The sequence below is a fragment of the Numenius arquata genome, chromosome 8 (genome assembly GCF_964106895.1).
Source record: "Numenius arquata chromosome 8, bNumArq3.hap1.1, whole genome shotgun sequence".
NCBI classification, from domain to species: domain Eukaryota; kingdom Metazoa; phylum Chordata; class Aves; order Charadriiformes; family Scolopacidae; genus Numenius; species Numenius arquata.
In genome coordinates this window covers 16,805,269-16,820,511 of record NC_133583.1, presented here as the reverse complement: position 1 = coordinate 16,820,511, position 15,243 = coordinate 16,805,269, and the positions used below count along the sequence as shown (strand labels likewise).

General features: G+C 39.9%; 1 protein-coding gene across 1 annotated transcript in view; it reads right to left on the bottom strand.

Annotated features, from left to right (window-relative positions):
* POC1A (POC1 centriolar protein A) overlaps positions 1-15,243 on the bottom strand; it is a 62,476-nt gene that overhangs the window by 37,948 nt on the left and 9,285 nt on the right. The window contains exons 3-7 of the mRNA XM_074151696.1: positions 14,104-14,275; positions 10,373-10,552; positions 9,106-9,213; positions 7,631-7,746; positions 2,139-2,272 (exon numbers count right to left, since the gene is read on the bottom strand). Of these exons, the coding sequence (XP_074007797.1) occupies positions 2,139-2,272; positions 7,631-7,746; positions 9,106-9,213; positions 10,373-10,552; positions 14,104-14,275 (710 nt within the window). The remainder of the gene's footprint in view (positions 1-2,138; positions 2,273-7,630; positions 7,747-9,105; positions 9,214-10,372; positions 10,553-14,103; positions 14,276-15,243) is intronic.

Sequence of the window (15,243 nt, the reverse complement as noted above, 5' to 3'; positions counted from 1 at the left end):
AGAAATCACAGTGAGGCCGGAGGGGGAAGAAAAAAGCTCTCAGTATTGAGCAGCCTGGGTTTATCTGCAAGTAGACAGGCTAGAGAAGCAGCCAGTGCAGGAATCCCCCCCAGCAGCTTCCGATGAAAGCAGGGCTTGTCACAGCTGGTGCTTACTGTGAATGAAGCACAGGTTATCATACACTTTTCGTGGAAAAGCAAGGTATCTTTTAAAACGAGCATTGAAAGCACCAACCTACAGCAATATAGCACATGCCAGCAGAAGGAATGCCTGCCTAAGGCTATGCCAGGAATGGTTCCACAGCCATCCCAGTGCAATACCCTTAAAGAAGGCCAAAAACCACTACCAGCCACTTTTATACTTCTACTTGTTTCCAAACCAAAGCAGATGTGATCCCAGAATGGCAAATATCCTTCAGCTGTGCCAGCGTCAAAGCATTTTCAGTGTCAGCTGCCTAGGAGAGAGTGGCAGACATCTAACTGATCTGGAACAGGATGGGGGGGCAGGAATAGTACAGAGCTTTAACTCAACTTCTGAACAGATGACTCACAAACAAACTGTTTTGTAGAAGCCACGAGTTAAGTACAGCATCAGCTTAAAGGGACTTTCTATTGTCTAATTCTGAATACCTCCATCACCATAATCAGTTTTGGACTTTTATTCAAAGCAAAACTCTTTTTTTGTGCCACTGCACCCCTTGAGGAGAAGCCTACAGCTCAGAACAGAGGACAATGGAAAGCAGGTTCAGCCTCCTGCTGAACAATAACCAGGCACATCCCTTCCTGAGGCAAGGATGAGAGGGGTAAAGATCCACTGTCTCTCCACACTTACCCTTTTCCAGAAACCTACTTCCTAAGCACTCACTTGGCCAATTAACACAAAAGACAAATATGAAAATGAGGTTAGGACAACAGTCAGAAGCTTTGCAGCCCCTAGTCAATAAGAGTATCCGCTTCGTCTAGTTTTCAAAGTAAGAAAGTTCTATGCAGTCAAGGTTTATGTGTTAAGATACCAGGCATTTATTATCTTTCCCTCGTTCTTTTAAGTATTTGAACCCTTTGGTCAGTTTTAATCAGATCTTTCCTTGAAGTAGAGCTTTAAGTATGAGATTGTCCTATTTTTCCATTAATATTACAAAAAGGGAGAAAAGTTTATTAACACATAGTGTAAGAAAAGTTACAGAACAAACTTGACCTTTTTACACATCAGACAAGGTAGACACCAAACATAAAGCCACAAGAAGCCAGAGTTATCAGTTTTGCAGCTTACCCAGCTACCATTACTGCTCAGAACTATCTCCACCACCCCCAAGAGCTTCAGGTTGTCATTTTTTCCCCCAGCTAGTTTTGATGCTTTAAGACTCAGCCCCCATTTTAAGAAAGAGAAGTCAGTTAAGAATCAGTTCTCTTTGTCCCTTTGGAAAGGGAACCTTTAAAGCAGGTCTGCTTTTCCATGCCTTTGAGCCCCACACAAATGAAAATAGATAGACTAATTTCATTGTCCCTGCTAACATTTAAAAAGAGAGCTCCAAGCATTCATATAATTAGCCTTACAAGCAACACATCCAGCAGCATAATATTAATTGGCCAATCAGTTAAACTTAACCAACCAGCAGCATTTATCACCTTCAATTATTTAATTCAAACTATTAACAAAGTAGTAACACGTTCCCAAATCACATCTCAAAATATATTTCGTCCATTTTACTGCTACTGTCCCCCAAGTCTCCTCTCAGGTAAGTAGCATTTATCTTCATAACACATAAGTCAGGGGGCCAAGTGTTATTTGTACCACTCTGGAGAGGAAGTCAGAGCTGTGGTACAGAGAGCACAGGACAGACCCAGGATTAGAGTCTGGGGTGCAGCTCTGTGCCCCTTAAGCCTTAAACCTGCATCCTCAGTCCTGGAGGTCCCTTTCTGCCTTGTTTTCTCATCCTCTTCATTCCTGCCTTAGCTCCTTCCCTTCAAAAGAGTCATGATCTCAAAGATTATTATTAGTACTATCATCATTGTTTTATACAAGGAAGTTTCAAAGAAGTTTTCAAAGGATTTTTGGCCACAAACAATGAAAAGCTTGAGCACAAATTTGTCCAGTTTGTTATGAGTTTGTACATTGCTGTATAAAAGGCTTTGTCTCACCTGGTGACCATGAAGAGTATAAAGAAGTCTTCCTTCTAGCAAGTCCAGAATTTTAAGAGTTGAATCATTGGAAGCAGTAACCAGATAGTTTCCAGAGGGGTGAAAGGAAAGACTGTTTACCACAGCACTGTGCACTAAAGATGGAAAAAAATATACATAATAGTCACTGAGACCAGTTTACATAAGCCCAAGGCAAAAGAATAAAATAAAGTGCAAGCACATTCCAATTTTCTGTTATAAGGTTTAACAGGAAAATTATCATGGGGAAAACATTCCACAAAAACCTCTTCAAAGGACTGGAGAACAAGGGCAGTATTCAATTCTTGTAAAAATAGGCACTACTTTATTGAAAGGAAAAAGGAAGCTTTGCCAATTATTCTGGGAGATTTAAGCCTATGCTTCCAGCGTAGCCCCAAAAAGTAACTATATGCACAAGCGATTTTGTGAGAGAGCTGGACATTGACATATTTTACTACCATGGAGCTCCTGTTCTCGTTCCCAAGTGGTTCTAGAATATAATCTATATGCCGGTACATTAAGATGACTGAAATTATGATGAAAGACAAACTCAAAGTTGGCATTACACAGGTTCTTTTGGTTTACTGCCCGACTCTAACCAAGACTGGGTTTCAGAGAAACTAAGAAAGAAGAATCAGCAACTTGAAAATGGTCCAGTATAAGCATTATTCCTTCAGCCATCCAATTCACCACCAAAAATTTAAACCAAGTATGAACAGATAAACTATCAAGAGTGTGAACTTCCAGTAAAGCAATCCTTCCTGTATCACAATGAAGCTTGAGTTATTTTGAGAAGAGTTAAAAGAAAATGCTCTAGGAAAAAAGTCAAACTACACTTGTAAGTTCACTGTAATGTTAAACATCTACCTAATGCAGGGCTTCTTCCCCCTACCGGAACTTTCACTATTGAACATATTTATTTATGAGAACATGCAGTACTTCACATATGCACAGCTTTCTGAGCGTATGTGACGCTACAGAATATTAAGACTATGCTTGAAGAGGGTTTTAACTATCCAATTACTCTTAATTATATTATGTACCCTCCAAATGTTCTGGTGTCTCAAATCTACTACTGCATCCTCTCCCCAACTAAATTTATATTCCCTACAGAGTGTACTGTGCATTCCAAATTCAAACTGCATGTTAAAAGACACTCACAATTTTAAAGACACTAGAACCAAATATTATCTTTTCCAGGTGCAATCTGAAGCAGAAATCTGAAATAACCTTGCTCAATTGTAAACCAAAATACATCTACTTTTTAAACTCCCAGAAACACTAGATACCTTAGCTTACGTTCTGAAAACATAACTGCTGTTGACCTGGACTATTACAAAAACACAGAAGAAAACCTTAACTCAACACAGATAACTTCTGAATAGTTATTCTTGTTAGTGAATACTGCCTCTATTGCACAGCTAGAGCTTCCTCTACCCCCTCATCCCAGCCTGTATTACACTATATATTACACTATTAAAGGAAGAAAGAGTCTCTGTGGAGTTTTTCCTTCTTAAAGAGTGCTAATTTTTCAAATGAGAAATGTATTTATGTTCTGAGTGATTTGCAACATTCCTCACCCCATTAGTGTCTATATTCAGACAGCACACTTTATTTTGTCAACTAAGAAAGATTCCTGAAAGGAACCAGAAATAGATTAAATTAATGATACATCCTCGAAATTCCAGATAGCGAATAAATAAATATTTCCAGCTTCACCAAAAAACCTTCTCATAATGGAAAGGAATCACACAGACTGTGGCCATGTAAGCAGTCGCAGCTTCTGTGCCCAAGGAGTTCTTGGCTGTCATAAGCTCAGAGAAAACATCATCTCTCTTCTGCCAAACCAGCTTGTGCCTCCCCACGAGACCATTCGCACAACTTCTTCAAAAACTTTCCAACATGGCCTGCAACCTCACTTGATTTCATGTTGTAAACAATAAATCTGGTGCAGCGCAAGGTGGCATCTCCTAGTGACTTGCTCCTACAAGCCTACCTTTCTACCAGCCACGCTCTAGAAAAATAACAGCCGGTTAAAAGACGTAAACTGGAGGGTTAACGACTAAAATTGAGTCATGCCAGCCTGTAGTGACTGAACATTACATAAAATTAGTATTGTCAGACTTGGGAGAATTATCAGGGAATGCAACAACTTAATAACCACCGCTGAGGAGATAACTTAGGATGAACTTGACACAGCCACAGTCTCCAGTCAACAGACAGCCACCGTCCAGCTCTGTCTGAACTGTATAGAAGTACCAATTGCTCTTTTTAAACATCAGTATAAAAAAAACAGGTTGTAGCCATTTCCATAGACCTGCAATAGAGGCGCACACCCTCCGCCCCAACTCTGCACAGGGAAAAAACATCATGCAATAAACATTGTCCATTTTTGTAGGGGGCTGATCCGTTGTACAAGAAGAGTCAGTGCCAAGTAGAGGAGTGAATAAAGCATCCGTCTGCTCTCCTGTACACTAAATGTGACCAGAGCATCCTTTACTCAGCTTAAAAAAAAAAAAAAAAAAAGCAAAAGAATCACACTACACCATACAAAAGCTTTTGCAGTTTGCTCTCTACTTCCAACTTTCATTTACAAATGTCACAGTTGGAACAAGTCCTGGCAACAAAAGCAACACTGCTAAAAGACTTACCAGTTTTTGAAAACAACCCAACTTTAACACGCAAGAATCTGTGGCCAGGCTACTTATCTATTAACTCCTGGATGCAACTCAATCTTTAAAATGGATTCCCTTGAAATCCGGCAGCACAAGCAGGTATTGAGGGAGGGGATGCCCTCTAGTGGGACTGAGAGGGCAGCTTCACATGGGAGAGCCACAAAACTAAATCTGATTTAGCCGAAAGGCATGTGTATAAACCCCTCGGAAGAGCAAGACTTACAAATACATCTCCAGAACACATTACAAATGCATCCATTTGCAGCCACAGGGCCTTGAGGTGACTGCAAACAGCTACCACTGTATGCATTTTAGGTTTCTTCGTCTTTTATGACTATTCCTAGTCCAAAGTTTAATACACAATTAGGATTTACACAGTAGCTGTTAAAAATAACACTCATAAACAGGAAAAGATCACTTCGATAGCAAAGGTGCCAGCCTAAAATGCTATTCAGTAAGGGTGGGATACACGAGAAAAATATAACTCCAAGACACAAAAAATAAATCTGTCAGCCAACCTAAATGACATTGGATTTGGACAATTTAATAGCAGTTAAGTGGAAAGCAGGAAGAGATGGGTTTTGAGCCAAGTTATACTGTGGCCGGAAACACACGCTGCAGATCTTGCCACTGCTGAAAAGCTGATAAAGTAGGTTAAAGGAAAACCTGGAACTGTTGAAGTATTTAAATATGCTACCTATTTTAGCAACAAGACTTCAGAAAGGCATTTCCAAGTTTTGATACGGCCATAAGTTAACAATACTCATTACACAAAGACTCATACATCAGTATACACCATTGTAACTGTACCAGCTCTATACAGATGAACAAAAGTCTTCAAAATGTTTCATTTCCATTAGATTTTGCTAACTATCAGAGAACCGGCAGCGATTGTGAGTCCATAAGAATAACTGAAGAAAAAAAATAAATCCTGCTATATGAGAGTTCAAGGACCTCAGGCAGGTCTATAGTTGAACAAAAAGAGTTCAAAGAGCGCTTGACTACAGAGGGAGAACACACATGAGAGGAGGACTCCACATTTGGAAGCCAGGAATAAAACACAACCCAGAAAGCAGGAAGCTGGTGTTAAAAATACGGAATATGCAGTTTTTTCTACCCAAGCAAAAGCCCCGTTCCAGTGATGATGGTGTCACCATCAGTGCTTAGCAGTCCGATCAGATGATCGTGATGGTGTTTCCATCTACATGCAAAGACCAAAAGAACAGCATCCTATATACAGCAGAATTAGAAAAGTATTCTAAAGTTTACAGACTGTTTCTGCTCCACAGCAACCTCTTTCTGGTGAGCTTTTACTTACTTTTTTATGGAACCCAAAGGACTTTCATAATCTTAACAGCTTCTCTGCAGACAATCTGCATTTGCTTTGAGATGGGTAACTCCCATCGCTCTTACCTACCAGAAGAGGTCTGGTCTTTCACAGGTTGCTGTGAAGGTAGACAAACAGAACTCCTCTGCTCCTTAAACATCACTATACTTTTTCTGCCTTTCTATATCGAGAGAAACTACAGAACCTGTACTGAGAGCCTGCAAATTTTCCATTGCCTTGTGAGTAAAAGGACACAGAGTCTAAAGCACTTCAAAAAACAATTCTAGTTACACAAAGCCAGGAGGACCAACAGCTTTAATTTAGAACTCAGTTTTTGTCTCTTGCAAAGTTAGCAGGAATCAACTGCAAGCTGTTTTACGACTCTGCCTTTTCTGCCTGGTGTTCAGCTGTGCGGCTGCCACAGCAGGAACTGAGAGCATCTGATGCAGAAAGAACAATACACCAAGCTCCAGCCCCGTCTCTCTGATCTGCTTTGCTATCATGCCAGAAGTAGTCTTCATGAAAAGCTAACAAAATTAAGTTTAATAAGCTATCTGTACTGGAAACAGTGCTTGAGAATGTATGGATTTAGAAAATACTACAGTAGCCCTAAAAAATTGTTAACAGCAAAGGAAAGAAAAAGCCACATTTAGGCTCAAGCAGCTAATATGCACAAAGCAGGGCGATCAAACTCCAAGAAGCTTGTGGGGATGGGAAAGGACCCTTTTCTATCCAGTTCTACCAAATAACAGCACTAAACAGTTTGACAAGAACAGGTAAGGAGAGGATATACCGTTTTGAAGGTAAGGGTGACCAGATAAAAAAAAAAAAGGATGTAGACTTCTAAATATAAAAACCAGCTACTCCAAGGACAAGCCAACCTGGAAAAGTTGTAAGAAGGTCAAAGCTAATTCCAGAAGCTGAAAACCAAAGCAGATACTGGAAAGAGAGCTGTAAACATGGATCATGGTATAGAATTGCAATTGCTTGATTTTGATTTTCCTCTTTTGTTAACTCTTCCTAGTTTTCTCATGAAGAACTTAAACTTTTGCTTCGCTGGAAAGCATCTGATTCCTCATCTAGGCTTATTTGGATGCAAAGGCCACATCCTTTTTACTACACATAACTTCCTCAAGAACAGTGAAAACAAGCCCAGTGGCATCGCAGATAACACCTATGCACACCCTGCGACATGGGACAGTTTCAGCATTGTGCCTTTTTTGCTTTTTGAGGGTGGGCAGAGGAGGAGGAATCAGAACAGAGGTGTTTTTCACCAACTATGAGAATCAGTCTTGGAGCTAACACAAAGCAAAGCATGATGTTTGGTGAAAAAAAAAAAAAGGCTTCCACTGGCAGACCTAACCCAGTGACTTTCTGGAAAAGCAGCAAAGGATGGAGAAACAGTCCTTGGATTTCAGAGCAATTCATATCAAAACGTGGAAAGGTCTGATTTTTCTAATATCTTAACTTGCCTTGATAATGTTGGAGAAGTCTATTCATCCTAACGTCCCACACCTTCACTGTGTTATCTGTACCAGCCGCAGCAATGCATGTACCACTGGGATGAAAATCCGCATGATTCACAAACCTGTAAATTGCAGTTAAATCCAACTGTTTAACATTCAACTCTCGCTAAAGATCAAAAAGGTCTTTTCAAGAAGGGAAGCTACATCATGATGCATTGAACAATATGGAAAGGAGGAGTTAATGTGAAAGTTTTTATTGCTGAATTTCTCTTAAGACCTTGCTAATAACCCCAAGTAGACTGCAGGATTATAGCTAAGCACACAGTCTTCAATGTTTTGCATTACAAGCTGTAGGAGCTGCAGACACAAGCCTCCTGAAATCTGATGGATCCAACTGTCACAACAGCGTTTTCAAGTGTTCATTTAATGTTTGCATAATATATGACTCCTATTAAATTAACAGGATTTCTAGAATGGTGTGTACAAGACTGAACAGATTTTTTTTTCTATTACACTTAACTATTTTCAAGATGGAACTGAATTTATGCCTGAAATCATATATTGCCACTTGTAAGGTAGCGAGGCTGAGACCAAGTTCCCTCCTAGACGTATACGCAATCAAGTTTTATTTTGCACACACAAGTACACTAAAACCTTCAGAACCTTCACTGAAGAGTACCTTGTAACTCCTCACCAAAGCCACACAAGAACTTGGATAAAATAAATTATCCTTTGAGAGTTCTTGTAACGAATGTGGAAGTTGAGGTATTTAAATTGGTTGTCTGGACAAACTATAATCTTAAAAGCACTGGATAAAATAACACCATCTCAATTTGTCTTGATACCATTGTATATTGCCTGGAAAGAACACAACTTGGTACTTAGAAATTCAATGCAGCAAGAAACTAGGAATAAACCAGTTCTCTAAGGACTTGTTTTGTGTTTCTGGAGAAATTAGCTTTTGCTGTGGCTCAATATTCTTCATGAAAAAAATACCAATTCCACAGCTGTTTTTCCAAATACAAAGTGGTTTTTGGAATAACTGCTATTCAGAAACTTGAGGATGAAATAAAGCATCCAAGTACCAATCTGCCAGTACACTTCTGCTCTTAATTTACTTCAACTCAAGAGAAAAATAAAGCAGCTTAACATAGCTAGAAGAAAAAGAATTTAAGCATCTCCAAAAATAAATAATCATCAAGAAACTAAGGCTTGACAGGCTGGACAGTTACTGAAATATAACGCTCAAGGTTGCAATCTGGAGAAGCCGTAAATAGGTCAAAGCAATTCTAAAAGTTCTTTTTGCATGTCCCCTCTGCTGGCTGCTTTTGTAATAGGTGCTAATGATTATTTAAGAGGTAGAAGCAATTGGCAGGACAAGTACCTCTGACTGCAGCCACAAAGCCAGGGGTACATTCACTAGGCACCCCCACTTCAGAAATCACAGGAAGGCTGGCCCTCCTGCCCCACCAGGTACTTACCCCCCATGCTCACAGAAGGAATGTATGCATTCTCTGCTGGTTTTATCCCACAGTTTGACAGTTTTATCATCACTGGCTGACACTATCAATCGTCCATCAGGAGAGAATCTAAAACAAGAGTTATAGCAATTAAGAAGTGCCCCCAAACAAAAGGTATACGGGGTCAACTGGATTTGGCCAGCTGTCGAAGTACGTTGGCAAACACACCTCGCTCTTCAAGAAGTCACACTGAATCAGTGAGCCTAAAAACCCAGTTGCTGTAAGTTGAGGGGGAAAAAAAGGCAAGCAATAAGCCCTCAAACTACCCCTGATTCCACAAGCGTATAAAATAACCCTCAAGAAAGTCTTGAGACTGACTTAAGATCTGTCCTACTTGTTTCAATTTAAACATATCAAGTTGTTTCCAGACCTTGATTCAAAACAATTCCTACCCTTGCCACAAGCATTCAGAGCGATATAATTACTCCCAAGATACCAGCAGCAGCAGGAGAAACTTAATCATTTGAGTGCCTTAGAAGAACGCATTAAGCTCCTATCTCAAAATTTCATATACAAGACAGATCAATACCTCTCTCCAGAGGGATACATTTTACAGGATCAGGACTTGAGTCCCTAACCAGAGATCATCATCATCATCCATACTGGAAAAACAAAACATTCTTTCTGCTATACTGTGGGCATCTATAGTAGATATATATATAGCCACTGCCCCCGCCACATTGAAGAACTATAATGAACTTTTCACCAACAGAGAAACTGTGGCTTTATCCTAGATGCATATATACATAAAAATTCCTCAGAACAATGAAATGGACAACTGAAACCCAAATCTGATATAGTTGTCAGGAAATAATGTTTTTATTGTGGCAGCACTTTCAGTCTTTTTCAAAGGAGCACAGGTGAGCATTTATAACTAGAGACATGACAAGTCTAAAAGCAACTAAGGTGAAATAACAATTATATTATAAATGTCTAATTCTGCTTCTGTTGGCAACTTCAAGATGCGGAAGTCTCCATATGAGGTAGAAGCAAAACACAACAAATCATTAAGCAGGAAAGTCTCTGCTTGACAAAGATCACTGAAGAAACACAAAGCGGGTGCACAACTATTATCCTGAAGAGATCTCTCCTCAGGTTTCCAGTACATTTCAGTCACTAGACACACTTGAATCACCCCGAATAGAAATGTGTTACACAAGACCATGATACTCAGTCTCTGCTTTGAGGAATAAATCCCCACCTTTATTTGTCAGAAAGCCGTTCTTACCTGGCACAGCGAACCCAGTTTATGTGTTGACTAAGTGAGAATAGAAACTTCTGCCTGTGAACTGTCCACACCTTGACTGTTTTGTCATCAGAAGCTGTAACTAAGGACTGGCCATCGCTGGAGAAATGAACGCTTCTTACAGTTGCCGTATGAGCCTTGAAGACAGTAGATTCTCCTTTGCTATACAGAAGGAAAGAATACTTTAAAATTGCACAACAGGACAGCAAAGACAATACGTACCTGAAAACACAAAGCTTCTGTATGCTGACCGTGCTGTTAACCAGCATTTCTATGGGAACTGCATGTGCTTACATTAGAAAGAAAACGTTGATCAACCCCAAACAAACTCATGCTGCATGAGCTTGTAACAAACTGGACATGAGAACCTGACAGAAAATAGGATGTCTCAAAGCTCACGCGCTGCAGAATACGTAGCTAAAACCACTTGATCCAGTTCAATACGGGAGCCCAATCCAACAGGAAACAACCCATGTTTCCTACAAAGGGGTAAAAAATGCTATTGTTAAGTTTGTGTAACCATTTAAAAACAGCATTTATGGAAACATCAATATAAAAGAAGATGCTGAGATTCTGTAATGTTACCAGGTCCTTTGCTGCAAGGCAGGTGAGGAGGGAGGCGTTTTCATCATTCATCTAGACAGAGCAAGCAGGCAACTACCTCACTATTACAGACTATTCCTGTAACAGTCCATACTCCAGCTGAACCCTTCTCATGCGGCATCACACAAGAAACAACAACTGAACTCAGCATGCCTGATGTTATACAACTTTGAGCAAGCTACCATTAACTGAGCCAGGCAAGACAAAAGACAAGGTGTTACTCTGCTTTACCCATAATTTCCAAATAAATGCAAAAGGCATTCTTCTGGCAAATAAGCGCAAGGCATATTTAGCAATCCAAAGCACAACATATTTAGAGATCCAACAGGTATATGGGACTCTTAGTCCAAAATACATCTCCAGCACGTACTGTACTACCAGGAGCTCTGTATTCACAGACAGAAGAGAACAACAGAAAGACACTGTGGTTTCCTCCCTTCTCCATTAGGATTTAACAGGTTTTATACTGAGGCTAAATCTGTAAAGGCCAAAAATCAAAATACTATATATTTTCCAGTAATATTCCCTCCCTCCCTCAAAAAAGGTCAGAGCTGCCTAGTTTTATTTAATCCTTTAGCTGCCAGAAGGCAAGGAACAATAAAGGTTACTTCTCAGGAAAGTTTTCTTTCTGTCCAAGCCCACAGAACATCCCCAAGACTAACAGAAACTCATGCAGAAACATGAAATCGCAAAATTCTGTCAGCACAGCTTATAAAAAAAATCCCAAAGACAAAAATCCATATACCAGCATAGCATTACCTCCTTCAGGAACATATTGCCCTTGAAAGGGACTGCACGTTTTCAGATTCTTTGGAAATAAAGTCCTGGCCCACAAATAGACTATGGGGCAGCTTCTCCCTTCCCTTTTAATGATGGCGCAAAGCTAGCAAGCTTAAGGTCTCAAACCTGATTCAACCTCAATGCTCTTATTTTGTTCTACCTAGAGAAGGTAAACTGGCAAAGAATGCTAAGTAAACACAGATTAGAGGTGCCATGCAGTGAGGTATTGACAACTGCCATAACAGTAACAACTCCCTTTCCACACTCACCCTTTTCTGACATGACAACCGTAGGTGCAACTTACGCCACAGAGCTCACATCTCTAAGCGACCAAGATAGAATCACCCAACATACCATTTAAGTTCATTTTTCCCCATCACATCCTGGTCCTTTCTTAAAATTTATAGTTTGGCTTCTGAGAAATCTAACAAGTTTAGACGGCAATTTATTTTCACCATTCTGTGTTAGCAGCACAGCTCTGGAGATGGCAAAATGACACTGTTAATCCCTTTATAGGAGACTGATGAACAGTATGGTTAAGTTTTAATCATAATCCACCTTGTGCCTTTTAATAACATATATGCAGACACATCATTGTGATAATTTCTTCCAGGAAAGCTTAACTAAACTGAAATTGACTATAATTGAAATCACAAGCTGCATATTTTGGTTTTATTTCACTATAAATTAAGTTTTAACTTTATGCAATTTCTACCATATTTACTGTTTAGTCACTTCACCATTATGAAAGCACTGAGACAGTTCTGTAGCTAAAGGATAAATTGGAATTTGCCCAAGAAGCAGGGCCTATACTTTTGTCACATGTGACTAGTAGCATATCTGTCCCAGATGCATAATGCAAGGAATTTCCATTTACAAGAGTTCAGGCATTCTGATAGTTTCAGGTGAGTTTCATGATGATTAATGGGTAGGGGGAAACAGGTACATCAATCTAGTTTAACTTAGAGCAGGGTATTACTCTAGCAAACATTATCACAGATATTTAAAAGTCACTTTCATCACAGAATTTAAAAAGTTACTTTCAGAACCTATCAGTTCCATGGCAGAGGTTACTTACGGTTTAACAGATCATCAAATAAAGCTGCCAGTGTGTAATCATAACCAGAATAACTCAAAAATAATAAACAACTAGAATAAACAAGCTTTCCCAGGTACCTGAAGTGCCATGTTTATCTTGGAGTTGGGGTATGTTTTTTGCATGGTTTGGGTTTGTTTGTTTCTTTTAAAAATCCCTTTTATTTGCCACCATAATCATCGGGTCTATTTCTGGACACAATCCTTTAGTCTTTGACAATAGCAATTTACAAACTCTGTCACAAGCAAAGGAAACTCAAATACCTTTACGTATCCCTGACCATTCGGAAAAAACAATCCACTGTTTAATGCGGGAACCAAGAGACCAGAGGAAACATTGACACCTGCTTTTATGCATCTCAGCTGCAAAACACTACCCATTACTTGCAGCAAGTTTTCAAGCAGAAGTTCTGCAGCTCTCTCCTGTTTGTGTTGTATTTCAAAGTGTTCCTTGCTGAAGGCATATCAATTAAAACAACGCGTGGCAGAGTGAAACAATAGAAGTTATGAGGTCTCTCAGACAATGATTGCCAAGGACTTGTGAAGCGTTAATGCGTTAAGGCAACTAAACCCTCTACTCAAAAATGGAATGATTCATTAAGGCGGCTAAGGTACTGAAAGGGCACGTAAATTCTTGTTAATCATATGCAAGCTCACAAAAAAGTCACTACACAATCCAGAGTAGTCTTCTCTTAGTAACGCGCCATCATTTACTGTCAATGGAACACAGAGTTACTGGTTTTAGACCAAGAAATAAAGATATTTAGACAAAGAAATAAAACCCTTAGGCACAGAACAGTTTTGTGGACATGCAAGCTAGTAACCTCCACCCTGCTCACAGAACGGGTATCCCATCACTAAACCCCAACTTGTGTTTCAGCATCTTGTTTAGCACTGGCAGAGAAGCAAAGGATCAGTTTACTAAGAGGAAAGTAGGGAAGGAAGGGCAAGAAAAATCCAGCACCACATCATTGATGAGTTACATTAGTGACTTGTTACATTAGCATAGGAAGTTAATACTGAGTTTAATCTTTGCAAAGGATTTTAGTTTTGTTTCCAATGCAATTTCAAGAGCAAATTACCTCTCCTCTCTCACAGGTGCCACATAAAATGGTTCTTCTTTCCTTCAAACAGATCCCAGTACCATAGCTGGAGAACTGCTATCAAGAAGCAAAGGGAAATCCCAATCCATATTTAAAACACAAAAAGAGAGATAGAAGGGAATGGATACTTACGCACTGGGAATCCATAAACGGACTGTTTTGTCTCTGGAGCCTGAAGCCACCAGGTGACCAGAAGGTGAAAACTGAACACACATCACTGCATCTTTGTGGCCCACGAAGCGATAGGCTCTCATCTGAGGTTTCATACTCCAGATCATCAGGCACGAATCCATTGAGCCACTTGCTGAAATAATTAAAAAAAAAAAAAAACCAAAACAAACTTGCCTTAATTCTCCTCCAATAACATTGAAACTACATTTCACACCCAATTCACCATCACAGCTTCCAGCAATCTCAAGCACATTGTCCTTTAAGCTTCACCAATGTCATGCACACTTATATTTCATTAGTAATTCAAACAAAACAAAAGAAAGTTATGCACTGGTTGGAGCTGACAATTCCAGTTCCAAGAATCAGTTCACACAACAGCTGCAGAGGCAAAAAGCCACACAAGTTACAAAACTTCTTCCAAATAAATATACACTAAGGAAACACTGAAAAGGTTTGTGGATGAAGGTTCTCTCATCACTTTTTTATTGGGAAGCAGAGGCAGCTCTGGGCTGCAGCAGGTTAAATATCAATTATACAGATTAAGCAGAGAAGCCCTGACTTAAAGGCAACCCATCTACATCTCCCTCCACCACCTCTCCCTTGTTGCAAAACATTGATCAAGGCCAGCTCAACACTTCTTAACAATATATGAAAAATCCAAGCTTGCAACGCAATTTGAGCAGTGTTCAGTTTGCTATTAGTAGGAGAAGCCAGCAGGACTTGAGAGTAGTCATGAGAGGCTTTAAGGAAATATGGGTAGAGACGGGGTCCCCTCCATCTACTCACACTAACTCTTTCACTCATGCCCACTTCCATACTGTCCTGCGGGAATAAAAAACAACCAACCAACAGCCACCATAACTTGCCTTTACTCTTGGGCTTCTTAGAAAGGGGTGGAAGAGGCCAATGGCATGCTCCAAAGAAAAGAAAGAAGAGAAAGGGCTGGAGGGAGACCCCGGAGGGCAAAGACTTTGCTTACAGGAAAACAGCTATCCCCCAGGACAGATTCTGCTTTTTCAGGATCTCCCTCAGCAGGAAGAGGAAAGGGTCACTTAAGTAGAAGGCAGAGTTTCAGGTGCACATTACATCTACTGCAAGCAC